We start from the raw sequence: 27,961 nt of genomic DNA, 5'->3' as shown, positions 1-27,961 counted from the left end.
TACCAAAATATGAGAAATTATACCATTTACTTGTTTTACAACGTTTCACAACACTTGTTATTGTTCTTGCTCCACGTGCGGCGATTTTAGAAATTTGTTTTACTTGTATCGCGTTTATTACTGATTTTAGCTAATACATACAATTGAAAATGGCGCCTGTCAAGAAACCCAAGGCCCAGAAGATCGAGAAACAGTCTACGCCCAAGAAAAGCGTAGAGAAAGCCAAGAATGTGGTTTCCGGCCAGGTAGGGCACTACAAAAACAACGTTCGCTCCGGAGGATAACCGTAAACTGCATCCATTTTAGCTGAAGAAAAAGGTGGCCAAGGCCAAGCCCCAAAAGCCAAAGGGTCCGGAACGCGGCGTGGTCATTGTGAAGCACCTGCCCCACGGATTCTTCGAGCAGCAGTTGCGCCAGTACTTCCGCCAGTTCGGCCGGGTGCTCCGCGTCCGTCTGGCCCGATCCCTGCGCACCGGAAACAGCAAGGGCTACGCCTTCGTGGAGTTCGAATATCCGGAGGTGGCCAAAGTGGCCGCCGACACCATGGACAACTACCTCATGTTCCAGAAGGTGGTCAAGGCATCGTACATTCCGCCGGAGAAGCAGGCCTTCAACTACTTCAAGACCTCCTTAAAGAAGGTCAAGAATAAGGTTAGTTCGGATGGGGCACAAGTGAAGCCCTACATTTCTCAACCAAATATCCAATATCCACCAATTACAGGCCGGTAAGGAAATCTACGTGTCGGAGTTGACCAAAGCCACGCAGCGCAGCGTAAAGCAGCAGAACAATTGGGATGAGACCGCTTGCCAAAAGCGCACCGTGGCCAATATCAACAAGATTAAGAAGCTCCAGGAGAAGTACAAGGACTTGGGCATTGATTTCTCCAGCCTACTGGTGGAGCCAGTCAAGAAGACAGAGAAATCGACAGAGGCAGTGGCCAGCGAGGCATCTACGAGCCAGGCGGCAGCAGCAGCCAAGACAGCTGGCAAGAAACAGAAGCAGGCGGCCAAGAAGGAGCCAAAGCTGGAGGACCTGCTGGGCAGCACCATCAACGAGGACTCCGATGATGAGGACTACGTAGACGCTTCGGATGATGAATCGGAGCTGGAGCTCGATGAACAAGAGGAGGAGGAGGCCAGCGATGACAGCGACGAAGAGGAGGAACTGCCGACGCCGCCGCCCAAGAAGAAAAACAAGGCCAGCCTGACTGATAAGCTGAAGCGCAAGCCCGGTACTGGCGGTGTGCAAAAGAAGAAACCCGCTCCGGTTGTGAAGAGCACCAAGAATGCCGCCACCCAGAAACTGCAACTGGCCGCAGCCAAATCGCTGGCCAAACCCCTGCCCAAGGGAAAGGCCAAGAAGTCCAAGAAGTAGCTTAAAATACCTTTACTATAGTTGTTAAGTAAGCGAAACATTTTGTAAGATGAATTGTGTTAAAATATGTCCTTGTACAAACAAGAATTGTGTTTTGGTGGCGCTTCCGGGTGCTGTTCCTCCAGCTTGATGCGTTTGCACTTCATCCGACGGTTCTGGAACCACACCTTCACCTGGCGTTCCGTCAGCTCCAGGGCCACTGCGATCTCGTAGCGACGCAGACGGGTCAGGTAGTTGGAGTAGCAGAACTCTGTTTCCAGCTCCTTGAGCTGCGATTTCGTAAAGGCTGTGCGTTCCTTGCGATTCGATGTTGTCGATCGCGGCTTTGGCGTTTGTCTTGGCATATCCTGGCCAGCAGTTTCCCCACTTTGTAACCATTGCTCGGTGGCTTCGGCACACCAATTAGCCTCAATTTTATTGTACTCCACATAGGCTGAAGTCACACTTTGGCTGTACACGTAACTGCAGTCCGTGTATCCTTCGGTTTGATTAAGCCACGACTTTGTTATATCCTCGTAGTAGCAGGACTCGTAATCTGCGTTCGCATGGGAGTTCTTCATTCCGGTTGTAGGGCTAAACTAATACTGAGATCTCGGACTCGAAAGCGCCGCTTTTTAAGGAAGACGCACAGAGTGTGCCAGTCCAATCTGTCATTTCACTTAGCCGCAAATGATGTGCTGCTGATATGATAATTGTGCGCAGCATCTGGACACACAAGACCCCGCATCGCAGCGAGTATGAGTGGTTATGACACCCACAGATCGGCTTGTTGTCTTTGCCTACGAGCTGTTGTCACAACAAACCCGAATCCGATCCCGATCCCCCGTCGTCCGGTCAGAAACGGAAGTGGATGTGCAGGACGGCCTGCAAATGCCATGAGTCAAGTGCTTTGTGCGGGGCAGCTATTAAATTTGAATAGGCAAACGTCGGCAGGTCGTAAAACCAAGTCGGAGATTTATCTGAAAGTCGCAATTGCACGCGCTTTTAAATCTGATTCAGTGGATTACCAGCGGCTACTGAGCGCAGATCCATGGATTCCCAGCCCAAAGCGGAGTTTGATATCTATTAATGGTCGATTCAGCGCGTGGCCCAGAAAAGGGATGGGAAAAATAAGCTAAGAATGATAATTTAAATAGTTTCGGACTTTGATAAAATTTAAAAAGAAAAAAAAGCTAGAGAACGCAAGAGAACGTCTAGTTCCCCGACTATTAAATAATAACATATTTCAATACAAATGTTCTCTTAGAAAGCAATCAGGTTGTAGCTGGCGCCATCTGCTGGCGCTGGCGCACTGCAGTGACAACACTACAATCAAAGAGCGAGCACCTACAGCGACACCATCTTATCTATCTATCTACCTGTTACGTACTTTTCAACGAATACAATGTACCCCTTCACTCTACGAGTAACGAGTATAAATATTTGCAGTGTACATTTTTTACAAATGTAGACTTAAATTGGTTTTTTAGCGCGTATATAATCAATCCCGTCCCATCGTTTAGGGATACCATAAAGGGTGTGTGGTAACCTAGGCCGTTTTCACCTGCTTGAATTTTATAGACAAGCTCTATATGGCCCTTACAGTTTGGCTCCAGGAGATAGGCCAATCCCTGGTGGAAGAGCATAATCGCGAACAGAGCTGAAGAAAGCACAGACATCTCCGAAGCAGAGCTGCTTAGTAACTAAATCCCGAGCTTAGCAAGATTTCTAAAGAAAGCCTCTGCTGCTGGGCCTATCAACAGACAACGAATTTTGTGAATTTATAGAGATAGGGTTCTAGGAATAATGGTCCATTGCTTATAGTTTCCAAGGCCAGAATATCAATGATGATTAAAAACTAGACCAATTTGGTTTTTACACAAGACAAGAAAATAAGCAAACTACGGCAAGCCGAAATTTATACATACATATGTACCCTTGCAGCTATTGCATAAAACATGTAAATTTCGAATTATACAGAAGTTACATCTTTTTTAGTATTTCATTGGAACTGGTTATAAAGCATCTCGATTTTTTTTCCGATTCCGTGTCTTTCAAAAATGATAAAGCTCTTCTGAGACTAAACATTGATGTGGAGTGCAATGGTAAGTTTTCAATTTACCCATAACACACTTATTTAATCGAAATCTTAAAAATGTATCAAGCTGATTTACATCATATTGGATGACGATACTAATTTCGTGGGTTTTACACAGTTTGGGACCTTCGGATGGGGTATCAAGGAGACTTACTTGCCAGGCGATGCACTAAGGACTGATCGTCTGGGTTGGCGAAGCACGAGCGCTTGTCTCCACTCCTTGGAAGTGGCCACAACCAAAGAAATGATCTGTGTCGGATTAAAATATGGAAGCGAACCTGTGAAGACGCCTCCGGGGGTCCGCTGGCGACGATTTGCAGACTGGATAGTTAATACTGTGACATCTAACACATAAAAAACTAAACTATTGATTGGATCTTAGTTAACCAAAAAAATTGCTATAAAATATGAGTTTTTCTTACATTTTTCTTTTCTTTTTCGATAGTTTTGAATACAAGGGAGTTTGTTCTAGATTATTCAACTAATTAATGAAAGTTTGGATTTAAGTCCGTTTTTTCGTCTTTATAGTAAGTTAAAGGTCAGTTTTAAACTAAACATTTCTATTCCATGTTCCAATTTTAAACGTACTATTTAAGTAAAGAAAAAAACAATTGGGCTAAAGATATTATCAAATGTTTTTAAATTGCCCGCCAAAATGTCTAACATTTCTGTTAGGAATGATGATTTAACATTTCTGTTAGGAGAGATAATGAATGCATTTCTGCAAGTGCTAAGAATTTTAACAGAAAGGGTGCAAGAAATGGTGTGGAACCAGGCTAAGTGTGAAAGAACTTGAGTGAATTGCGCAAAAGCTGGAGTGAGAAGTTAACAGAAGCAAGAAAATATCGCTACGACGGATTGATAAACATCGATAATGCCTGCCAGACATCGATAACGCCGATGTTTTGAAAACATCGATGAAACCGATTTTAAAACATCGATGACGTCGATGTAGGCATCGATGTTTCCCCACCTCTACTCTCCAACGGTCGCGCGTTTCGGTTCGTTTTGTGCGAAATTTAAGCAATAATCAGCGTGAATTGTGGCCAGAAAGTTGGACAGCAATGTCTGCGATAGCTGGCACCCACGTTCGCCCGAAAATGTGCGGCTAAAAGCCCCCCGCGAACCGCAAAACAGCGGCGGCGAAACAGCCCGACTAAACCGACTGAAAGAAGCGAGAAGAAGAAGGGAAAAATTAAACAAGTTTGCGTGGAACGAAAATTGCGTGAAAAGAAAGCCACGCCGAAATAAATGCAATGTTTAATGTTTAAACCAACAAAACGCCAAGAAGTTTTCAGTTCTTTGAAATCCGTGTGAGTGGGTGTGCGTGTGTGTGCCGTGCTACTGTGTGTGTGTGCGTGTTGTGAGTGGAGTGGAAATTAAACGAGAGTGTCTCAGTTGTCTGAGTGCAAATGAAGTTGGCCAAGCCCAAAACGAGAATTAATTAAAGCAACTAAGAAAAGTGCCCGTTTGCAAGGAGGCGGAGGAGGATTAAATACACCCAGGAGGGGTAACGAAAACCGATCGGGGGAGCAGGAGGAAAAAGGACGAGGAGGACCCAAAATATGAGCGAGGAGCTGAAAGTGGTGCTGCGCCGCAGCGAGCAGCACTCCGGATTCGGGTTTTCGCTGCTCGGAACCACCGGACCGCCACATGTCATCTACGACATCGTCGAGAATTCGCCGGCAGCCGATTGCGGAGCGGTAAGTAAAATGCAAGCAGTAAACACTCCCTTGTCCTTTGTGTGTGTCATTCCCGTCTGGGACAGAAGAGGCCCAGTCCAGTCTCCACCCACTGGCTCCTCCCTCCCCACCCATCTATGACTTCATCAACCACCGGGTTGTGAACACAGCAACAGATCTCTGCTGGCCTCACTTTTGGCACTGCTACAATTTGCTACAGTAGAACGTCCCCTGAGCAAACATCTTTGTAAATGTTCCCCTACATCTTAGATGGCCTTCAGTTGTTAAAGATAAATAAAGCCTTTATGAATCACACACAACTGGGCGCAAAATATTAGTAGAGGGTAAAAAAAAATTGATTTTAACAAACCAATTAATAAGCTCGAAAAATACATTCAGTATATTTTTAAAAACTATGGATAAGGTTCATTGTTTTCAAATTTTGGTGTACCCATTTTATAAACCAGTAATTATCAATATTATTTTAAACACATTCCAACCCAAAACACGTATTGAAACTAAGCTTTAGTAAAATTTCCCCCAACTTAATTAAATTTCTCAGAATTTTAACAATTTAAACCAGTTTTAATTATAATTTTAAATAATCAAAATTTTTTATAAGATCATTTGTGTTTTAATTTGGTAAACAAAAAGGTCGTGTGGATGTCGTCTCTTATTCTGCATTTCTCAGTGAAAAGATTTTCATTCCGAGAAATGGTATTGAGGTTTTTTTTAGACCTGGTGTTCGAATAGATATTTTTTATACCGGAATTAGAAATAAGGCAGTTACATAAGCTTGAAAATGGGAAATTTAATTACTCACTTTTTATCTAACTCAGTGCATACGTGTTTGTATATACATTTGTATGTCTTTATGTAAATAGATAAGAACATTTTTTGAATGGCAGATGTTAGTGCTAGTTTTAGAAGTTTGACTGTATGCAAAGCGGCCCGCCCCTTGTCTGCTGATAAGAATATTTTCCACTTTTCCACTTTTTTTTATGGTGATGACCATGGTTGTATTGCTGTCTGGCGTATGTGAAAGCATTTCAATTTGCACAGCCACAAAAAAGCGAAATGAGACTCCTCCGTTGGCGTGTCATCATTGTTTGCCGCCCGTGATGTCATCGTTGTTTTAATTGATGGGAGATGGGGGTGTCTGTGGGTGGGGGAAGTCACACAAAAGACACTGTATAAATTTTCTGGTTTGTTTTGCTTTTATTTACTATTTACTGTCATCGCATCGCATCACAAATGTTTAGAGCCTAGTGCAAAAGAAAACAAAAGCAAGTAAATACTAGGAACAAAGTTAGATAAATATTTTTAAAATAAAATGTCAATATGTGTTTGGTTTTCAATTGTTTTTGCCCGTACAAAGCACAATTTATTGTCAATTCAATTACCAATATTAACTACAGAGAGGTTACAAATCTGTGGAAACTATAAACAATCTTTAACAAGTTTATTATCATTTGAAATGACATGTATTTTTGCTGATGTAGAAAACTAAAAATAAACTCTACCAGGAAACTGATGTATAGATTCTTTTTATTTAACCTTCTTTGTAGCAAACATTTGTATCTTAACTGAGTAATTAAGTAAATATTTAATTAGAAACTGTCTTTTTTTGTAGTCATAATTGGGAAAAACTTTTTACTGAACGCACCCAGCGGATATTGGATAAGAACGGACTTTACGTGGGGCACATTTCAATTATTAGTAATTTCTCAGTGCAACTCCAATTGGAAAGAAGTGCAAAGCTAAGTTAACGTATCGACAAAATGCAAATGCAGCGCTATAAAAAGGCATGCAAAGACAACGTTTTAAAAATAAACATGCAAACACACCAACAGACTCAGGTTTACTTTGTAATTATCGGACGTGGCAACAATAAACGATTTACACGATTCCAAAACCAAAACCAAACAGAATTCTCCGGCTTTGGTTTTTAAATTTATGCGCCCGACCACCAAAAACACCGAAAACTTGGTCTCGAAACAAACAACAAACGAAATGCGTGAAAGCAGAGTGCAAAAAACGCGTTCGGAATTTTAAATTGTTGAAATTATTAAGTAATTCCACACAAGCCAGGTATGACGAAAAGCAAAACAAATGCATCGGGGTAATTGTCTTCAGGCAACGAACTGACATGACATACGTGTATATAACATATATACCTCTATATATTTTTATAGACGCAGCGGCACGCACTTTTTCAATTTCTTATCGCTTTCGCTTACAACTTGTTGTTATTTTTGTTGCCCGGCTTGTTTTGTGGTTGTTTGACTTGTCTTGTCGTCTCTCTATCGTACACTCCTTATAAAGTGGGTGTGCAAGTGTTACTTGGCACTTTAGGTATCGGTATCCCAAAAACAAATATAAAAATTATGGTTTCTCGAAATTGCTTATATTTATTTATTTATTTTTTGTCAATTATTTGCAATCTGAAACTTGACAACAATTCAGAAAAACTATCTTTTAAACAATACAATAAAAAAATAAGCATGAAATTTTAATAGTAATAAAACCTATAATATTTTCTTAGTTAATTAAAGTTTTAATTATATATTTCTGATGACTTTATTAATCGTTGACTAACTTTTTATTTTTAATACTTTAAAGGTTAAAAGACATCTTACATTTACACAAAAGCGTAACATATAAAGTTTATAACCTCTCCTGATCTTAAAACCTAATGAGTATCCAACACGTCGGCCCCTCGAGTGTAATTAATTTTAGTTTTTATATGCCGTCATTCTGGTTGCGGTATAATTTTATTTATCAATGAATGCAAAAGCATACACACTCTTAACTGAGTGTGTGTACAAAACTGTATGTATGTACATGTGTTTGTCCACGCTGTCGTCGTCGGTTGTCTTTTGTCGACTTCGCTTTTCCATTTTCCAATTTCCATTTTTCACTTCCACTTCCATTTTCTTTCCTTTTCTTCTGTTCGCTGCAGTCTCTCTCTGTTTGTTGTTGTTTGCCCATGCATTTGCCTTGTGTTTGTTTATTTTCCAACTTCTCCAACTTGATAATATCAAGTATACTCCATACTCGCACGATGACAAAAGTCATAATTGCGAAAAACGAGTAAAGTACTCACACATATTTCTACTTTGATTTAAACAGACTTTCCAAAGCAGAAACTTTTTTTGGATTAGCATTAATAGCATTTGGATTAGGATTACATTTTTGAATACTTGTAAAATATATATTTTACACTTTAAAATGCTTTACTCTTAAAAAAAAGTAAAATTAATTTTAATGTTAACCCCCACACACACGTTTAGCACTCATGATCCATTATCAAAAACACAACCTGGTTGTTTATGTTTTAGAAATTATTTATAATGTTTTAGTCATTAATCCTTGGGGTGTCAAGTAATTTGCTCACTTCTCGCCTTTTAAAAACATGTTTTTTCTCATCTGTTCAAGGAAAAGAATTTAATATTCGCGTTTTTTAGGGCAAACAAAAAATCGCAAAAAAAACCTTTTTAAAACATCAGATGTGTATGCCTCGCCAGACTTTTTCGCTATCATTTGCGCCTCCTCTCCTTCGAAATTCGTAGCTTATTTTGTTCTCAACTGGCGTTGTTGCAAAATTCTAACGTTATGCTTAATTACTCGTTAACTGGAAATGACAAACGACTTTTCGCTGTTGCCGCTTTTGTTGTCATTGTTCCCATTGTTGTTGTTGTTGTTGTTGTTGTTGTTGTTGTTGTTGTTGTTGTTGTTGTTGTTGTTGTTGTTGCTTCTGCCAGTTGTGTGGCTCCGCCCGCTGCTAGTAACAAATTAATTGCCACCGACAAGTCGCAGACAACAAAAAAGGGGGAAAAATAATGAAAGAAGCTCTTGCTTCTCTTGGCTATTTATTGATTTTCCGCCTTGAAATGGGCTTGTTTGCCACTACGATCCCGATCATCGCTTCCCCCTGTCATTTCTTTGGCAAATTGTCGGTAATGACAATTGACACGTTCAAGAAGAGTCCCCAACAAATAACAACACAAAGTCGAGCAGGTCGGCCAACTTCAAGCTCTGAAAAGCACAATCCAGCAACAAGCATTTACTCGATTACAATTGCGAGATAGAAGTAAATGTCAAGAGATTGGGATACCGCTTTAGCTTCTGCTTTTAATGCTCTCATAGAGTGAGGAGTTTCAGTTTTTATCCTATGTTTACAGGAAGAATCATTGAAATGTCTTTAAAGCAAAGATTTACTTTGGTTACTTAAATAAAGATCACTCACACTCACTCACATTTAAAAAAAAAAATTTATTTATTAGAAGAAGCTATTTAATTTTTTTTTGCTTCCCTTAAAAAGTACTTATCTTAAATGACCCTTATCTTAGGCTGTTATTTTTATTACTTTAAAAAGCTTCAGTACCACTAGTAACCAATCAATCATTCGACATTGACTGCTGATTTTTAACAAATGTAAAAGTTTGCGATTCTTCTTTTAATAGAGTATTCAAATGACAGCTTTTACGAATAAAGCCTTTCTGTCCATATATTTTCCCCCTCTCATTCGTTTCACTTGGAGTCAAAAGTGCAAAAAAGTAGAGTAAACTTGCTTTAATTGAATTACAAAAGTAGGAAAATTGCGCACGCGTTTATTAAGTTGGGTTTCTTGCTGCTTTTTGCTTTCTGCTTGATGGCAGTCGGCCCAGCCCAACTAAATTCGAATTCAACCCGGCTGAGCTCAGTGCCATTCGACCCGGCTTATCTTGGGTTTGAGCTTTGGGGGTGGTACTTTTTTCCCCCTATTGGGAGGTGGAAATAAAGGGGATAGAGTTGGATGAGGAGATGGAGGCCTGAGGTGTATGAGTGGCTCTGTGTGCGCTCCGCCGCTGCGGTTCGTTGCACGCCACGGCACAGCGAGCAGCAGTGGAAGTAGTAGCAGCAACTATAACAGTCAAAGAAATAATAAGAACAATAAGTGCATAAGGCGCTCAGCTGGCCAACAATCCAGAGATGCCAAAAATGACAAAGAGTACCATTTAGCTACATAAAGCACACTGTTTAAGGCTAGCGTTTCACTTTAAATTTATATTCCTTTAACTTTTCTCCTTGCCAGTTTATTCATTTAACCAAATAAGCCCTTAAATACATAAATATATAAAAAAAAACTTCAATAAGTACAATATCTATTTATTTTCTGAGCAAATGGTGATGTAAACTAATTATCAATTATTGATCAATTATTAATTACTTTATAAGATCTCTGAAGATTTTGAATCTTTTTTATAAGCTTAAAATGTTTTATAATGCACTTTCAGTTATTTTTCACCAACAGTTTTTTTACGATTTTTTTATTTACTTCTAATTTGATTTGCCACATCTGTTGGCAACATTTTTGAGACACTCTTTTTTTTGATTTTGAGCTCACAACTCGTTTAGAGAGATTTTAAAAGCTTTTTTTTAGTCATTTTTGGCTATTAAACAGCCAAGTGGTTGGCACTTTTCGTACCGCCTGACTCAGATTCAGACTCAGGCATGCAAAAAGTGTTGTAGAAAACTTACCGGCGAGCGGTAGCAGTAAACTTTGCGCTAAATCTCGAGCATTTATATTTGGCGTTGTTTGTGCTCGCTGGCTCGCTCACTCATTATTTGCCCACTCGCACTCGCAGTCGCAGTCGCAGTAGCTCGTTCGTGTGTGCGTCCAAGCATTGCCAAAGATGCAACAAATGCAACAGAAGGAGGTGCAGTGCATCCGAATCCGAGTCCGAGTCCACTTGGCGGCTGTCTGCCTGCAAATGGAGTGGCAGCACTTCTCGTCCCATCTCATCGCATCGCATCTCATCTCACCTCGCCCCATTGTTTCCTTCCCTTTTTTTTGTGTTTGGAATGCTCAATTAGCCGGCTTGCTTTGGCTTTTTACCCCCCTTTAGTTGGGTTTTTTATTCTCCCTTTTTTTTTTTGCGAGTTTTTGGCCCACATTTGCCATTTTCGCAAATGCTGCTACCAAGGCGAATGCAAATCAATAACAAAAATAAACCCTGCCTAGGCACACTGTTTAAAATAGGGCAAAAAGCATTTTAACAGCAATAGATGTACATAAAAGAAGTTGTTAAATGCAAATTCAAATTGAAAATAATATGTAAAAAAAAAAACACAACAAAACAAAATAGGTCAAACACGAAATTTTTTAAAATATGCCTTTACTTTTTCATATTTTTAAATTTCTTCTTATTTTTTAAATAAATTTAAGAATTATATATTGTTGCTAGTATAAAGTAAAATATCAAATGTCTGTAAGAGTACTTTCACATTTATGGCCTATCGTAACAAATCAAATGTAGTTAAGAATACTTAAATTTTATAACAATACTGATTTAACATATTAAGACTTGAAAAACTTAATGATTCATTAAAAAAGTTAGAGAACAGATTAGGTAGCTTAGCTTGAGTCAACATGATTCGCTCAGTGTAGCGTAAAAGTCCAATAAAACACACACAACTATACAAAAAGTTTTTGTTTGAAAAACATTTGTTGTTGGTGTCTCTACTTTTCGTTCTTGTTGCAGTTTCATTTTTACGCGTTTCGCACAAATGCAAATCCCGCACGAGCCGCACTCTCACAACAGCCGTAAATTCCACGGTTCCAACAGACACACACAAACATCCCGTCTATTTCGATTTTCCGGCACAGAAAGTGCGCATATTTTTCGGGTATTTACATTACAGAAAACACAAAGCAATAGGAGGGTAATAACGCAGGCTAAATCATTGATTTAAGCTTGCCATACTTGTGACGCAATAGATACTCGACCTTGAAGCTTAAGACAAATTTAATTCAAAGAGAAAGAATATTTGTTTAACAGAAGCCTCAAATATCAATATGTCGAAGGTCTTTGCCAGATAGCATGAGTATTTCAATATTTCATACTGTTTCTCTGTGAATTTTTGTCATGATGTATATACATACATAATGAAGACATAATTTAAGTTGTCTGTAGGTAACTTGCTTTAAATCAAATGTGAAATTTTAATAAAAAATAATACCTGTGTCTAAGAGATTAAGATAATTTTCTAGAACTAAAATGTAATCGTTTTATATTACAACTTAAATTTTGCTTACGATATAATTACTAGTCATTGCCTCGCAAAGTGCAGGGCAAAAAACACCAGTGAAATCTGTGTCCGTTGACATGCCAAGCTTTTTAATTAGGCAGTTAGAAACTGAGCAAACAACTTGCCCCAGAATCCGGAGAGAGCGCATCGAAGAAGGTTTATTTTCGCAAAATGCTAAGGCAGGCTATTTCCCGAGCCCACACTAACCCACATCTATATATGTATCTATGGTGACAGGGCGTGAATCACTCAATCCACATCCCCAATCTCAAGTTGAGCCATTGGCATAGTTCTGTGCAAGTTCGCACTTGATTAGCATAATGGGTCGTCGGGTTCCGCACAACACCACCTCCCATCACCGGAATTATTTAGCTAAGCGGCCCTAGCGATAACATCGCAATCGCATTCGCAGTCCCCATTCAGACCATTCACCGACTTCCGATTCCCGCGATTACACAACACCCACCGAAGCATGATAATGAAATAAACCAATTCATGCAAATTTGTTGCTCCCCCCCCATTTTGTTTGGTGCAAATATGAAAGGGAATCCACAATGGATGTGCCTGCAAGGTCGTCAAAATAAATAAAACAGCCAGTGGTGCGGCTATATGATTATTTGCTTGTGTGCCGCTCTTATTTATTTGATCTGTTATTGTCCAGGGACTCAGCACATATGTTCATTAGGCAAACATGATAAGGGATATCGCCCCATTGAGACACATGAGAAGTCGTTCGTTTCTGTTAGGGGAATTAAATAACTTTGTACTTACTATACGTAAGCCAAAAAATGTTATATACGTTTTCCCTATTTACTTTCATAAAATACAAAAGTACCGAAGTTTATTTGCCTTCAATTAGGAAGTTAACATTTCTTTACCTCATGTAAATGAGTTTTAAAACAGCTTTCCAATTGAAACTATGCTACGTATATATCACAAGGCAGTATTAGCGAATTTGCCAACTTTCCTTCCATGTTTTTCCCATTTCCTATCAAATGGGAGGTGTGATTGATGTCTAATGTAAACCCTACACCTCTAAGTGCCGTGCTGAAAGGCAGAACGTGTAAACAAAGCCCTGCGAAGCCGTGTTAGAATGCAAATAGCCAAAGAATAGGCAAAATCATTAGTCCAATAACAGTGTCCCAAGTGTGTGGCTCTATTTGCCGTCCTTACCACCTCTCCACTTGTGGGTCTACTTCGGATTTCCACGGGTCTCAATATTTTTTCCGTTGAGTGCGTCATTTGCGACGCCCACGTGAAAAGCGGACGACATTTACAGGTTGGATGGCTGGCTGGTTGGCTGCCTGGCTGCCTTTTATCTGCCTGCCTGCCCCAACATTGATTTTGTGGGCTCCGGCGAAAAATAGGTTAGTGGGCTTTCCTATTACTGCAGTCTGTCAACGACTCTGCGGCAATAGACCATCTACTATACGAAACATATATAGCCATAGCCGTATATAACGGTGAAGGTAGTGCACGGAACCGTACTTGACTAGGTCGCCGTAGTCGCTAATACAATCAATCAATCGCCTTGTTTACCTCCACACAACCGCGTGGGCGTGCTGTTGTTGCTATTGTTAATTGATATTGGTTTAGTTCGTGTCAATAAAGCGTCATTGAACCAAAATCAAAACATACACAAGGAGAACCCCAAAAAAAACGAAAAAAAAAACCATTGTTCACTTGGCATTAATTTAGGCTTCAAGTGCTCGGTAATTGAAAGCCGAATGTGACATGAATGCTAAATAGTATTGGATACACTAGCATTATCAGATTTTACTGGCTTCGCAAGCGATTATTGGAAATGAGGAATTTTCTGATAAGCTTTTCTTTGCATTTGTGTCGTGTTCAGATTCCTTTGCTTTAAGAGGAAAAATGCCTTTTTTTTACCAGGAAAAAATATAATAAATAAACAAAAATGCCTGATACTGATTATGATTTTTATTTGTATTTATTTTTCCCATACACTTTAGATATACTTGTACAAAAATATTTAGAATCAATTTTATGAATCTGTTTGTTTGTTGTTAAATTAAATACCTGAATCAAAAGAATTCGAAGTAAATTAAAACAAAATATTCAGTAATAATTTGAAATCTCTTATGCAGTGTTTGAATTGCTAGATAAATACGGATGGAATTAATGGTCTAACAAAAGCTCAAAGCCAAAAACCAAAAATGGTATAAATAGAACTGAAATTTAAAACATTTCTTTGAATCTTTAATATCTAGACGTCTCATTGCTAAGCAATCACTATGATGATTGTTTTTTCTCCCTCAAAGTGCAGCTTATCCCCTTGTGGTCGTATTGTCAACGCCCAGTATGACTTTGTTTTCCTTTGGAATAGGGGCATGACATTGCGGATAGCAAACAAGATTGCCGACCAGACCAAAAATACGACTAGAATGGGTCTCCTACTACAAAATGCAAGAGAACCACTCTACCCAATTGTCATTGGTGTCGTTGGATGTGAAAACAAATCAATTCGAACCAATTTCAATTTGAGCAGCCAGCGATGCAGTTGCAGTAAAGCAAGGAAGAGGGGTCAGGGGTCAGGGGTCAGGGCGTCAAGGGGTGCAGGCGGGGGAGAGAGCGGCAGCCGAGTGGAACTGATTGATTTAACTTTTAACTGTGCAGCCTGCAGGTTGTTGCTTGTCGGTTGCTGGTTGCTGGTTGCTCGACTAGCTTGACTGCCTGCCTGCCTTCCCGACTCAACAACTTTTCCCCCAGGGGGCCCACTATCTCAATTTCAGTGTACAGGCCAGCTCACCAAAGTAGAATCTTCCTGAACTAGATATTAACGTAGTTGCAATTTGCTTATTTATACATTTTCATTCCAAGAAAATATTTAAATATTTACATTTACTCACAGTGACGAACTTAATTATTGGCACAGTTGACATGTCTGACTTTAACATAGCTTTTCTCCACTAAAAACTTAGATATTAAATCAAAACAAATTTTATTCATATATATCGATAAACTTACAACAAAACAAACTTAACTTCATTCTTGTATCACATTTCTAGTAATTATTAAAATTAAAATTATAAAAAAACACCTGATTTTCGTTGAACAAAATTATTGGCATAAAGCAAAAACAATTACTTCTTTAACAAGGTATGCAGGTATACCCATATCCAGCAATTTCTTGAAATCTAATTTGAACTTAAATCTCTAAAGCTTTTTTAAGTGGATTACAAAATTTGTGAAAAACAACTTTCTAAAAAATTGCTGTTCTCTACAACTTAAACCTTGAATCATTTAGGAAAATAATATATAAAACAAGACAAAATATTTATTCGTTAACAAAATCAATTTTATTTATAATTTAATTATAATATAATTATAATTTCAATTATAATTTTATACAAGTTTCCTTTACTTTTTTACTTTTATTTTTATTTAAAGTAATCGAAGCTTTTTATTTAAATGCAAATAAAACTATAAATATGCATAGCTTTTACGAACAGAGAAACATGGTTAATTGCATTTAGTTCGCGTTACCGGGGATCCACTGTAAACACATCTAATCGCAGCTATCGGTCGCTGCTCCCCTCCGGAGCGTGAAAGTGAAATGCAAAAGCAATTTCTTTGCATGCGCGTAGCTGGCTGCACCTGCTGGTTGACGGCGAAGTGCTTAATCGAATTTGGAAGAGCTTCCCCGGCGCTGTAAGCCATTAATCGCGGCTTGTTATCAAAGGCGGCGAACACGTTTCCAAAGTGGCCAAAAGAGTGGATACTTTGGGTTCCTTTGTCGTGTTATGGAGATGCTGCTGCCACAGGGGGAAAACATCAAATTTGCATTACGGGTTTGGGCTCGACTTTCTTTTCGCCTAGAAATTGCACAAATGGGGTGGCTGACTTTTTGGTTGTGATATACTTATGTAACTTCGTCGACATTTTCTGGGCGGCACTATTAATTTAAGCACAGTTTTAATTGAATTGCATCGCAGCCAGCGGCAATGGAAGTGGAAAAGTGGCAGCACCACCCACTCTCTCGCTGCAAATTTTCTAGGTTTTCCGCTCTCTCTTACCCTGATTATCCCCCCATTTTTCGCTCTCTGGGCCAAGTGCAGACTTCTCTTGTGCAGACACACAGAAATCGTGGCTTTCCCAGCAGCGATATAGTGAGAGCATAAGTAAGTGCGACTTTTAGTTTTAATTGCCGCCCGCAATTCCGCGTCAAGTGTCTCCGAAGGAAGTACACACCCATACAGTGTACTAAATATATGTGCACACCATCCTGTGCATTAATAATAGACGACCGGGGAAAAGTCAGGAAGCCCGTGGAACTAATTATGCAATAATAGTACAAAAGTAATTTGAGCTTCTTGTGCATTTTCCATGAATCCATGAGGCGCGCGTGTCGCATATCCACCGAAAATCCCCATGGCCAGGGCCTATAGCATATTTATTGAATAATCTATGAGTGGTGTCCGGAGGTGAAGGTTCTCCACGTACCACTCAACCCCGGACACGGACACGGACACCGAAAAGCTTCTTTGCTCGTTCGTACGTCAGCAAGTAAATAAGGCGCCAATGTCGTCCCACGACGTTGTGATTTCATGCTGTTTTCCGCCTTCCCTCCGCATTTCCACGCGCGTTGCGATGGGCCCATCGAGAAGAAAATTAAAAATAGTTTACAAGTGCCGACAGCCGGGGTTTTAGCTCTGCCTAACATGCGAATAATAATAACAAAGACCCCCAGCTCGCAGCTCGCAGTTCGCAGCCCGAGTCGAAGGAAAATCAATAGGCTTTGCCATTGCGTTGTCAATATAATCGAAGGGGGAAGGGCAATTGCCAAGTGATTCTCTATGCCTACTTATTCGGATTCTCTGGCTCTTTTGCAGGTTGAGGCCGGGGATGTCATCCTTAAAGTCAACGGAACGGATGTCCATCGCTACACAACGAAGGAAGGTGAGTACTCATGAGTGCCCATGGGAACTACTGAATGGGTAGAGAAAGCTTTAAATAATTAACTGAAACGTATTTTTAAACAGTTCTCAAATGCCTGCGCCTGTCGGAACAGCTGGTGACCTTGGAGCTGAAGCGAGGTAGGTGAAAATGTATACCGATCTTCAGGGATGCAAACCGGTTTTGAACCAAAACACTCTTAACTGAACTTAACCGAACCGAACCGCTTTACCACTTACCACATGTACATTCAAATGTCTGCGATTTTTAGATTTAAATGATTTTGCTAAAGCTATTGGACCTATATATTCACTGGAACTTAAACTTATAAAGTTTATCAGACCTTTCAATAAGCGCTAATAGCTTTTTATTTTCTTGTTTCTCTGTAGCCGGACAAGAATTTTATTTTTGTAAAATATTTACGAATTCGAGTTTACTCTTTTGTATTTGAAAAAGTAAATGCTACTGTGAATTAAAGCATAATTTTTTAATTTGAGTTTGCTATTGTATATTTGAAAAGTATAATTAAAGCATAACTTTTAAGCATAAAATAAAAAGGTATTACTGTAACATATATTTGTTAACAGACAGCAAAATTGTTAGAAAATCGCAAGCCATTTTTAAAAATGTTAGAATACCTATTTTAGATAGTATTGCATATACTAAGTTTTTACCGAATCACAAACCATATTCAAAAATGGACAATTGAAACGACAATCGTTTGATCGGATTGCATCTTAGTCAAAAATCATTTAAAATCACTAACTAATACTCATATTTTTCCCCATCCAGACCCCAAGCTCAAGGCGCGAATCAAAGAGCAGCTGGCCAACACCCAGAGTCCGCACTATGTGGACATTGAGTCGCCGAACATCTACGACTATCACAGCGGCAGCAACAATTCCTCGCCAAATCACCGGCCGCCTAACGCCGGTGGCAAGGGGGCGGCGACCACGCCCTCGCAGAGCGGACTGCGCTACAAGTCGCCCACGCACTTGCCCTCGCTGCGCCAAAACTCATCGCCACTGCTGGCAAGTGGATCTGCGACGACCCAGACGATCCAGACCCAGACCGCCACGCATACGCACAGCCAAACCCACAGTCGCAACTCTTCGGCGAGCTCCACCAAGATCAAGGTGGTGGAGACGAGCATTACCACCTCGGTCACGGGCATAGTGGGTCCCACGTCGCCCACTGGCGAGGCCACCTCGCCCACCTTCCGCCCCTCACGCATTCCACAGGCGCTGACCAAATGTGCCGTGCCCAAGCCCGTGCCCGTTCTCCATTCGCCCCAGAATAAGCGGCCACGCCCCTCCCAGATACCGACAAAGGCGGCAAACGGGAACGGGAACGGCAACGGTAACGGTAACGGCAACGGACATTCGGCCCAGCTGCCGCCGCAATCGCTGCAGCATTCGAACAGTTACAGCGGCAGTCCGGTGACCAGGCAGCGGTTTACGGAACGGGATCAGGAGCGAGAACCGGAACCCAACTCGGCGCCACCGCAGCCGGCGAAGGCGCCACGCTTTGAGGCTTACATGATGACCGGCGACCTGATCCTCAACCTGTCCCGGACACCACAGACCAGCAATCCCCTGCCCGCCCAGGCCAAAAAGGTATATAACATTAATGCCAGTTAAGATTCAATAAGTAAAACCCCTTATCTTTCCAGGTGGACAGTCTCCGGGATTCGCCCAGTCGCCTGGTCAATTCGCGCATCAATGGGGCTCTAGCACCTCGTGCCTCCGGCGAGTCCTCGCCCACTTCCTCCTCCTCGGTGGACTCGCCCACCAACACCAGTTCGGATTCGGTGAAGCGCGAGGCGAAACTGCTGAGGAAACAGCAACAACAGCAGCAGCAGCAGCAGCAACAACAGCCTCACCAGCAGCAACAACAACAGCAGCAGCAGCAGCAGCGGGACAGCATTAACAATAGCTACAACCGCAAGGACTCACTGACCAATGACACACTGCTGATGTGCGAGGAGCTGGAGCAGGACGAGGAGGGCGAGTATGTGCTGGAGGAGGACAATAATAGGCAGCAGCAACACCGCCAAAAGCAGCAACATCGCTATCGCCAGCAGCAGCAGAATCAGCAACGCTACGAATACTACCAAAACGAGGATGAGCTGGAGGAGGAGCAGGTGGAGGTTGAGGAGGAGCGGGAGGAGGATCAAACGCACTACGACATCACCAACATCGATACCTACCAGAGCGGTCTGGGGCGGGGCGACGAGGATGACAGCGATCGGCAGTGCCTGGTGGACGACGACGACGACGATGAGGAGCCCTACGACGAGGAGGAGAACGATGCCGGCGACGAGGACTACTCGACCAACTCGTTGGGCTCCGGCTCGGCCAAGCAGAGATTGCGGGCGCTGAAACAGCGCACCGCCACCCGCCAGCAGCATCCCCACCACCGAAACCGTGATGCCGTCGACTGTGCCGGTCGCTCGGGATCGGGATCCTCGTCCACCACGGTCAAGAGCGAGGCGGGCGGAGGCCTGGGCCTGGACGAGACCTCCTTCTCAGTGCCAACCTCCCCGATCTCGCTGTCGACGCCGCTGATCGACAAGGAGACGGCCAACTCGGTGCCCACCAGCCCGGAGCCCAGCTCCCTGGCGCCGGAATCGAGCAGTGGTGGAGCTGGTGCCGGAGCGGTGGTGGTGCGCCGGCACAACGGACATGTGGTGCGGAAGTGCGATGCCGCCGGCTTTCGCACCAGCAAGTCCGAGGACCATCTGCAGCAGATCCAGCGCGAGGGCATCGCCGCCGTGATACCCATCGACATCGATGAGGACGTGAATAGCTCGCTGAACACTCTGCTGGACACGCGTCAGGACTCCGAGGACTCGCAGGTGAGGCGGGCTTAGCCACACTCCCACTCCATTCAGGATAGACCGCCGGATAGAGCTAGCCACCTAGCCACCCAGACTAGAACAGCGAACAGTCGAATTTTCCTTCAGCCAGATCTCCCCTCGAAACACTCGACACTCGTAGTTGAAGAGTTACTTTGTGCTTTTGTAGAGTTCGGATTTTGTTAACTGGTTTCTGTAGTCTGTTATCCATATATATATATATGTGTATGCGTGTGTGTGTTAGTCAAAGCATTGTTCTATAAGCCATTCCATACTATCCAATCATCATCCCCATACCTTAACCCAACCCCACTGTTTTTCTTGCTCACTTGTTACTTTTAACTTTCCTACTCAACTAAACTTATCTTAACTTACTTACTACTAAACAACTCTCTGTCTATCTTACTCTCTTGTTTCGGATTTCTTTCTTCTTTTCGTTTTCTCGTTTCTCGTTTCTCATTTCTCTGTTTCCTACTTTGACTCTTCTCGATTCGATTTGATATGCGCAATTTATTGTCCCCCGCGTGAGCTTTCTAGTCGATGGCCACTGTAATTGTAAACAACTCGCCATTGGCCTCGAACAACAACGAGGGTGAGCAGGGCGACAACAACCGCAGCAGCAGCAGCAGCAGCCTCATCTCAAGCGACAACAATAACTGCAACAGCAGCAGCAACATCAACGAACTAGCAACATCTGCAGCTGCAACTGCAACAGCAACACCCACGACTGCAGCAGCAGCAGCAGCAGCAACATCAACGAGAACGATGAGCTGCAGCAGCAAATTAAACTATATTTTATGCAAAAAGGTTGCCATTTGCATAGTTGGCATGCTGATTAATGTGACTTTTGATTTCGATTTCGTTACGATTTTGCCACTTTTGATTTGTTGCCTGCGCTTGGAACAGTTTTGTATGTAGAAGATGAGAACAGAACCTCTCGCCACCAAATGCTTGTCCACAACGTACACACACCATAACACCCACTCACTCACACACAGAACAGACACCCACCGAAAGCTTTCAGCACTCGGAAAATTGTTTACGACTCCTCAAAGAGAGATTGGGCAACGGCAAACGGAGAAATTCGAGATCTGACAAATAATCCATAGAGCATAAATATCGATTAACTTACAAAACAAAAAAAAAAAAACCCCTTGTTATTTCTTTATCACTAATCTCTGCTTTGTTGCTAAATCCTAGGCATCGGATCGCGATCGGATCGTTTGGACCTATAATGCCCCACTCCAGCCGCATCAGTTGGCGGCCCTCCAGCGACAGCAGCAGCAGCAAGAGCAGCAATTCCAACAGCAGCAGCAGCAACTCCAGCAACTCCAGCAGCAACATCAACAGCAGCAACAGCAGCAGCAGCAACTCCAGCAGCAGCAACAACAGAAGCAGCAACTCTACGGTCAGCAATCGCATTCAAATTCACATTCAAGTTCCATTAGTTCGTCGCCCCAGCACTCGGCTGTGGGCAGTCCGGCCTCGCCCACGTCGGTATCCTCGTCGGTGATGTCCTCGTCGGGCTCTAAGGGCGCTTTGGGCCTGGGCAGCAGCAGCAATGGTCCCATGGCCGCCATGCAGCAGCAGCAACAGCAGCAGCAGCAGCGGGAACAGGTTGCGCAACCGCCCAGCGGTATTCCCGGTCTGCTCAGCTGCCCAGGAGGTGGTGGTGGTGTTGGTGGCGGAGGCGGAGTTGTCGGTGTCGGTGTCGGTAGTGGTGGTGGCAACAACGATCAGAGCGTCTCAGAGGCCATTTCGAATATATCTAGTCCCGACTACCAAGACGACGATAACTTATTGAGTTCTCGCGATATTCTAGGCGGCATGGTACTTAGCGATCTCAGTGACTCGGACTCCACCATCCTCGTCTCGGACGCGGCCGCCCTGCAGCGCCAGCAGCTCAAGCAGCAGCTGCGTGCCCAGCAGCAACAGCAGAGGGATAGGGAACGAGAGCAATCCGAGCACAAGGTGGTCATCCAAGTGCGCGGCCTGGACAACAGCAACAGTGGCGGCGGTGGCGGTGGCGGTGGCCGCTCTGAGGAGGATGTGGTCACGCTGACGGACGAGCAGCCGCTGGGCACGATGGCCATCGGTCTGCGAGACGCCTCGCCGCCCGTCTCCGATGATGGCAGCGATGTGGAGTCGCTGCACTCCTACCACTATTCTCCCAAGGCCGTGGACATGCCCTCGGCCATTCGGCTGGCCAAAAGACTGTACTCCCTCGATGGTTTCAAGAAGAGCGATGTGTCGCGACACCTCAGCAAAAAGTGAGTAGTTGATTTAAGCCCATGGGTGCTTAAAACTGTATTAACAATTAAAGAAAAACATGAGGGAAAACCGAAACTAATTTCATTTGAATTAGTGTTGAAAAAAAAAACAAATTTAATATAATTTCATTTTGTGTTTTAAGTAAATTTATAATAAATACTAAACTTTAATGTACTCCAATTTACAGCAACGATTTTAGTCGCGCAGTGGCCGATGAGTATCTCAAGCATTTCACCTTCGAGAAGAAGTCACTCGATCAGGCGCTGCGCGAATTCCTGCAGCAATTCTCGCTGTCCGGCGAAACGCAGGAACGGGAGCGAGTGCTGGTGCACTTTTCCAAGCGCTTCCTCGACTGCAATCCGGGCACCTTCAACTCGCAGGACGCCGTGCACACGCTTACCTGTGCCATAATGCTGCTGAACACGGATCTGCACGGCCAGAATATGAATCGCAAGATGAGCTGTGCAGAGTTCGTTGACAACCTGGCAGATCTCAACGATGGCGAGAACTTTCCCAAGGATGTGCTCAAGTCGCTGTACCAGGCCATTAAAACTAAGCCTCTGGAATGGGCGCTGTAAGTTAGATTTTAAAGATTTCCCTAACCAACATATTTTAATCTTGACTTTGTGCCCCGCAGAGATGAGGAGGCGGGCGATCTGCAGCAGCAGAGAGCCAACAACAGTGCTTTGGGCAATGTGGGCCAGAATCCCTTCCTCGATCCACCGGAATTGGCCACCGCTGTGGAGTACAAAAAGGGCTATGTGATGCGTAAATGCTGCTATGACAGCAGCTTTAAGAAAAGTAATATATTTTATAGAGCTCCCTGAGGGTTTATATAATTTATTCATTGTATGTGCAGCTCCTTTTGGCAAACGCTCCTGGAAGATGTTCTACTGCACGCTGCGTGACCTTGTGCTGTATCTGCATAAGGATGAGCACGGTTTTCGCAAGAGTCAAGTGAGTTTCAGCCGCTTATCTATATCACCAACTAAGAACACTTAATAATATAAAACTGTATCTGTAGATGTCCGACAATCTGCACAATGCAATACGCATACATCACGCACTGGCCACCAAGGCCAACGACTACACCAAGAAGCAACATGTGTTCCGCCTGCAGACGTCCGACCAGGCCGAATATCTGTTCCAGACCAGCGACTCCAAGGAGCTGCAATCGTGGGTGGAGACGATCAACTATGTGTGCGCGGCCATATCAGCGCCACCACTCGAGGGCGGCGTGGGCAGCCAGAAGCGGTTCCAGCGACCGCTCCTGCCCAGCAAACAGTCCAAACTGTTGCTGGTGAGTAGAGTGGAGTAGTTGTTTCAAGGGCGATTACTTATTTTGCGTTTGCTTTACAGAAGGAGCAGTTGGAGTCGCACGAGGTCCAGTTGGCCCAGTTGGATCAGGAGCTCAACGAGCACAAAAAGGGTCCGATTCCCAACAAGGGATTGCCTCTGCAGAACTACAAGGAGAAGGAGAGCTACTTGCAGTATGAGGTGAGTTCGAGCTACAGCTGCGATCAAAATTAATGTTTATGCTAAGCAATCAAAAGTAGTTAGGAAGTAAAATAGTTAAAATATACAAATATATTAATTACCAACTATTTTTTTTTTTAATTTTTAAAAATTTGTAATTTATATTATTCTAATACAAAGGTGCACATAAACAAGGACTTATAGTTATTTTTTGTACATTTGTATAACATCATCTACTATAGTATAGAAGAGCGAATTTAAAGAAATTGATACCTTGTTTTTATTTTTAGACGAATATTTTAAAAAACTGTTGTATATTTTTGTGAAGCTAATACTATTAACTAAATTACCTTAAATTTTTTTTTAATTTGGTAGTTTGAATATTTCAAAACAAATACCATTTAGATTTTTTTTCTCAAATTTGTTTAAAATCATTTATTAAAGTATATCAAAAAGTGCATTTTAAGAAATTACAAACGGCTAAAATTTTCTTTGAAAAACTAAACAATATTCAACTTTTTTTATCTGATTTTGTTTATTAACAATTTAAAATCTTTAAATTGTCGCACTCCCCAACTGTATCTCCCTCTCGAGTGTAATCGACTTCTGATTTATTTGTTTGTACATTTTGCAGCTGCGTCGCTACCGCACCTATGTGAGCATCCTGAGCGCCAAGATGCTGGCGGATCAGCAGCAGCTGGAGCTGCAGGCCCTGCAACCGACGCCAGCGGCGCACGAGGAGGAGGCCGACACATTCCCAGTGGGCAGCACCACCAGCATCAGCACCACCACCACCTGCACGCCAACCACGCCGCAAAGTATTAGCCAGAAGGAGCAGCAGCAGCAGCAGCAACAACAGCCAGCGAACAGGTACAGTCAGCAGCAACGCCCCAGTGGCTCCTCCAGCTCCTCGTCCTCGTCCTCCGGCAATATGCAGCAGGACATTGGCTGACGCGTAATGGGAGTTTTCTCAGCTTGTGTGGTTTAAGCGATCGCTCCGATCCATTCGTTATGTTCTGTTGTTCTGCTTATCCTTTTTGCTTACGTTTCCTTGTGTTTGCCGTACTTTTTAACGCTTTTGTTGAGCCCTCCCGAGATTCCCTTAATGTTGTGTTGTTCGATCCGCAGCGCACCCCGGATATCGGTGTCCACCAACAAGGGATGGCACAAGCTGTTCTGGGACTCCGTTTGCTGCGGTGTTTTGTTGTGTTGCTGGCATTACTGTACTGTTATTAATGTTATCACCTAATATCCTTTCTCTGTATGAATATATATATTTCTTGTGTGTTTTGTTTCGTTTTGCATTTCGCTCGCATCATATATTGCCACATCCCCACAAGCTTTACAATAATTTTGAATAGTTTAAACTACGATACGTATAACAATAGCAGAATCCAGACTTAAGTGTTGCGCGTAGGCAATTAAAACCACGAGGAAATGGAGACGGAGACGGAGACCGACCCCTAATGTAATTAGTTTTTATGTGAATAATGGTTTTAATTTGGATGCAACCACAAAACAACCACACAACATGCTGTGAAAACTCAATGAACAATTCGTAATCGATAATTAGGAATTTAGAAACCAAAACAAAACGTTCGACCGTTTAAAAAGATTCAAAGTCAAGATTGGAATAGTTAACTTTAGATAACAGTTTTTTGTAGCACTTGTAGGCAACCTATAGTTTTGGCGTTATATGTACTTATACAAACGGAAAACAAATATATTTAGAACGAAATTAAACGATGAATTGTAGAAAACACAAATGTGGTTCATTAGTAGCAAACGTTTACGTTTAAATCTAAGCTAGAGGCTAGAGGCATTCCAAATATACATGTTAACAACATACTCACAAACAAACAAAAAATATAGAAAGCATTATACAAGTTTTACAAAACCCACTCGCATCCCAGCAGATATAGATACAATTTTAAGTAGACAGAATCAATTAATTAATCAATTGGACTCATCACACACACACACACCCCCACTAATTGCTGGCTACATTGATTGTACCATATAAGACTCATGCTAACCCGACGATATTTGGTGACCCCGAATCGTTACCCGTTGCCACTCCGTTTGCGTTACTTCGTTACTTCGTTTTCCAACCCGTTTTCCAATTGCAAGTCGAACAACGAAAAAAGTGAAAATGCAAAACCCAAATGGAAGAATTCTTCAATCTTACAGATGGTTCGATGTCTTCTGCTGCTGTTGCCCACTCTGGCGGCACTTGATCCATTCGAAAAGCCATTAGCCAACTTAGTCTCTTGCCAACACAGCTCACGAAGCACCACCACTTCTCCCGGAGGCTAGTGATCCACTCCAACAAAAAAATGAGGTGCTCGCTCGTTTTAAATGCCCCAAACCGTACTCTGACCACCACCTGTCTTAAATGTGAGCAGGCCGAGGCCAAATCTCAATGTTAATTGTTAACTCTTCAGTGTCTAGCTTGGCTTAGTGCGAATCCAAACGAACATTGAATACCTAAACACCCCGTTTTTGAGTTTCCAATCACGATTTTGCTAACCTCGCCTTTTGTTCCGTTCTACACTTGCAGAAAAGAGAAGAAAAAGAAATAATTACGTTTTATTTCCGCTCTTGATTTCGATCATTTTTGAAAACTCGCATACCAACAAACACACCACCACACACCTTCACCATCAATACCCGCCCGCCTCCGCCTGGCCATCGGTAAGTGCCACGCCCAGAATGCAATAACCACATTCGATGCGACGACTTATGCATGTAACTATCTTTTCTCTCCCCACCAGAGAAGCAGGCGCACGAATCAATTTGAATAGAATACTCCGAAATGCCAGGCTGCCGTCGCCGGAAACACAGAAAGATCCACAGATCAGATCCACAGATCAGATCTACAGATCAACCACACAACAACACCCCACTCGCATACTCTCAGCACCACTCACCATTGCCCACCCACTTACACTCAAGCGTTGCGGCTGTGCCGTGTCGTCTGCCACTGAAGATATTCGGAAACTGTGCACTTTCAATTACTTGAACATCATTTGAGATAATTAGACTACCAACACGATAATTAACAAGGAAGAGGAGAGTTTTACGTTTGAAGGTCGTTCATCAGAAGATATCGGGCGATTATCTCGAATTCGAGCATTTGATTTCATAAGTATCAAGCTTACTTGTCAAAGAGATGGCTCTCGAAATCGCAAATCGGTTTCATCTGATTTATTCGATTCGAATTTTGAATATCCTGCTGGACGGCTGCTTAGGAACGAGAACGAAAACTGCTTATACACATAGACTTATTATTACAAGAGTTGATAAACAATACTTACATCATTACCTATGCTATCATTATAAATGATAAAAATAAATTATAAATTATTGAACAATATCTCTACGCAAAACAGAAGATGGAGAACATCGGCAGTAACAATAACAAACAGAATGAGAAAACGAAAGCGAACACGAGGACAAGAGAGCATTAGCATTAACCTAAGCAATTACTACCATACCATGTACGATTTGTTTTTGGTCTTTTGCGATACATTATCACATTATCTGTGTAGGTACACTTACTCCAATATATTATGTACGGATCCATATATTTATTTATACAATTATCGGTTGATTACGCGACATGTCCATGTAGCTAGAATATGAAATTGATATCGATTACGGGGTAAAAAGAGAGAAGGAGGAAACAATAAATTTAAATACATCATATATTTTTGAATATATTATAATTATTGTATTGTGTAATTATGTAAATGCAGATCATATAACATTGTTTATAATAATTTTTAACAATTCTACTGAAACGGCAATAAATTCGAAAACAACAAACAAACAAACTAACTGAAAAGTGAAAGCAACTTCTGCAAGCGCCTAAATGTATGCATATTGTATATTTATTTAGTCAAACATTTTAACTGGCTTACTACGAGGGCATCACTTAGTTTTTAAAGCAATAACCCCCAACCCTTTCGATAACAATTCACACGAGTATTGATTTTAGGACATTTGCTGCAAACAAATGGCGAAAAGGGAAACAAGATGACGAACTTGAAGACGGTGATTTTTATGTGAACATTTATTACTAACTGATAAGCTTTGAGTACATTTAGGAAAGCCGTTATACTATGCATATACACATATATATATATGAACTATATATAGTATATATGAATGCTCATGTGAGCAACGAAACAATTACGATATGAATCATTAAATACTTCCGAAAGCATTAA

General features: G+C 42.1%; 3 protein-coding genes across 12 annotated transcripts; 2 read left to right on the top strand and 1 right to left on the bottom strand.

Annotated features, from left to right (window-relative positions):
* Positions 1–85: 85 nt before the first annotated feature.
* On the top strand, positions 86–1,462 carry LOC128256467 (MKI67 FHA domain-interacting nucleolar phosphoprotein). The gene is made up of 3 exons (XM_052986860.1): positions 86–245; positions 307–651; positions 722–1,462. Exons 1-3 carry the CDS (start codon positions 150–152, stop codon positions 1,373–1,375), a joined length of 1,095 nt encoding a protein of 364 aa, XP_052842820.1. The 5' UTR covers positions 86–149; the 3' UTR covers positions 1,376–1,462.
* On the bottom strand, positions 1,364–3,273 carry LOC128256499 (homeobox protein MOX-1). The gene is given in 2 exon segments (XM_052986908.1): positions 1,364–1,483; positions 1,486–3,273. Coding segments are annotated over 2 exon segments (534 nt in total). The 5' UTR covers positions 1,936–3,273; the 3' UTR covers positions 1,364–1,399.
* Positions 3,274–4,402: 1,129 nt separating this feature from the next.
* Positions 4,403–27,961, top strand: LOC128252601 (PH and SEC7 domain-containing protein). 10 transcript variants are annotated; one of them, XM_052980430.1, is made up of 15 exons: positions 4,403–5,155; positions 17,062–17,128; positions 17,212–17,265; positions 17,918–18,741; positions 18,798–19,982; positions 21,183–21,390; positions 21,805–22,252; positions 22,441–22,827; positions 22,891–23,054; positions 23,113–23,210; positions 23,278–23,553; positions 23,613–23,750; positions 24,364–24,599; positions 26,290–26,423; positions 26,504–27,961. In XM_052980430.1, exons 1-14 carry the CDS (start codon positions 5,018–5,020, stop codon positions 26,309–26,311), a joined length of 4,245 nt encoding a protein of 1,414 aa, XP_052836390.1. In that variant the 5' UTR covers positions 4,403–5,017; the 3' UTR covers positions 26,312–26,423; positions 26,504–27,961. The 10 variants fall into 10 exon arrangements, with proteins under 10 accessions (XP_052836390.1, XP_052836391.1, XP_052836387.1 ...); XM_052980431.1 differs by adding an exon at positions 20,520–20,789 and having other exon boundaries at positions 21,183–22,252; XM_052980427.1 differs by having other exon boundaries at positions 21,183–22,252; positions 26,509–27,961.

The sequence above is a fragment of the Drosophila gunungcola genome, chromosome 3R, assembly GCF_025200985.1.
Source record: "Drosophila gunungcola strain Sukarami chromosome 3R, Dgunungcola_SK_2, whole genome shotgun sequence".
Lineage (NCBI taxonomy): Eukaryota > Metazoa > Arthropoda > Insecta > Diptera > Drosophilidae > Drosophila > Drosophila gunungcola.
This window is presented reverse-complemented; position numbering and strand designations above follow the sequence as displayed.

Bases quoted from the DNA above. Each gene is read 5' to 3' on its own strand.
- LOC128256467 (XM_052986860.1), top strand. From the start codon at position 150: ATGGCGCCTGTCAAGAAACCCAAGGCCCAGAAGATCGAGAAACAGTCT. The intron at 246-306 runs GTAGGGCACTAC...CATCCATTTTAG, and splicing joins AGAATGTGGTTTCCGGCCAG to CTGAAGAAAAAGGTGGCCAA. The intron at 652-721 runs GTTAGTTCGGAT...CACCAATTACAG, and splicing joins TAAAGAAGGTCAAGAATAAG to GCCGGTAAGGAAATCTACGT.
- LOC128252601 (XM_052980431.1), top strand. From the start codon at position 5,018: ATGAGCGAGGAGCTGAAAGTGGTGCTGCGCCGCAGCGAGCAGCACTCC. The intron at 20,790-21,182 runs GTTGCCATTTGC...GCTAAATCCTAG, and splicing joins ACTATATTTTATGCAAAAAG to GCATCGGATCGCGATCGGAT. The intron at 23,211-23,277 runs GTGAGTTTCAGC...CTGTATCTGTAG, and splicing joins ACGGTTTTCGCAAGAGTCAA to ATGTCCGACAATCTGCACAA.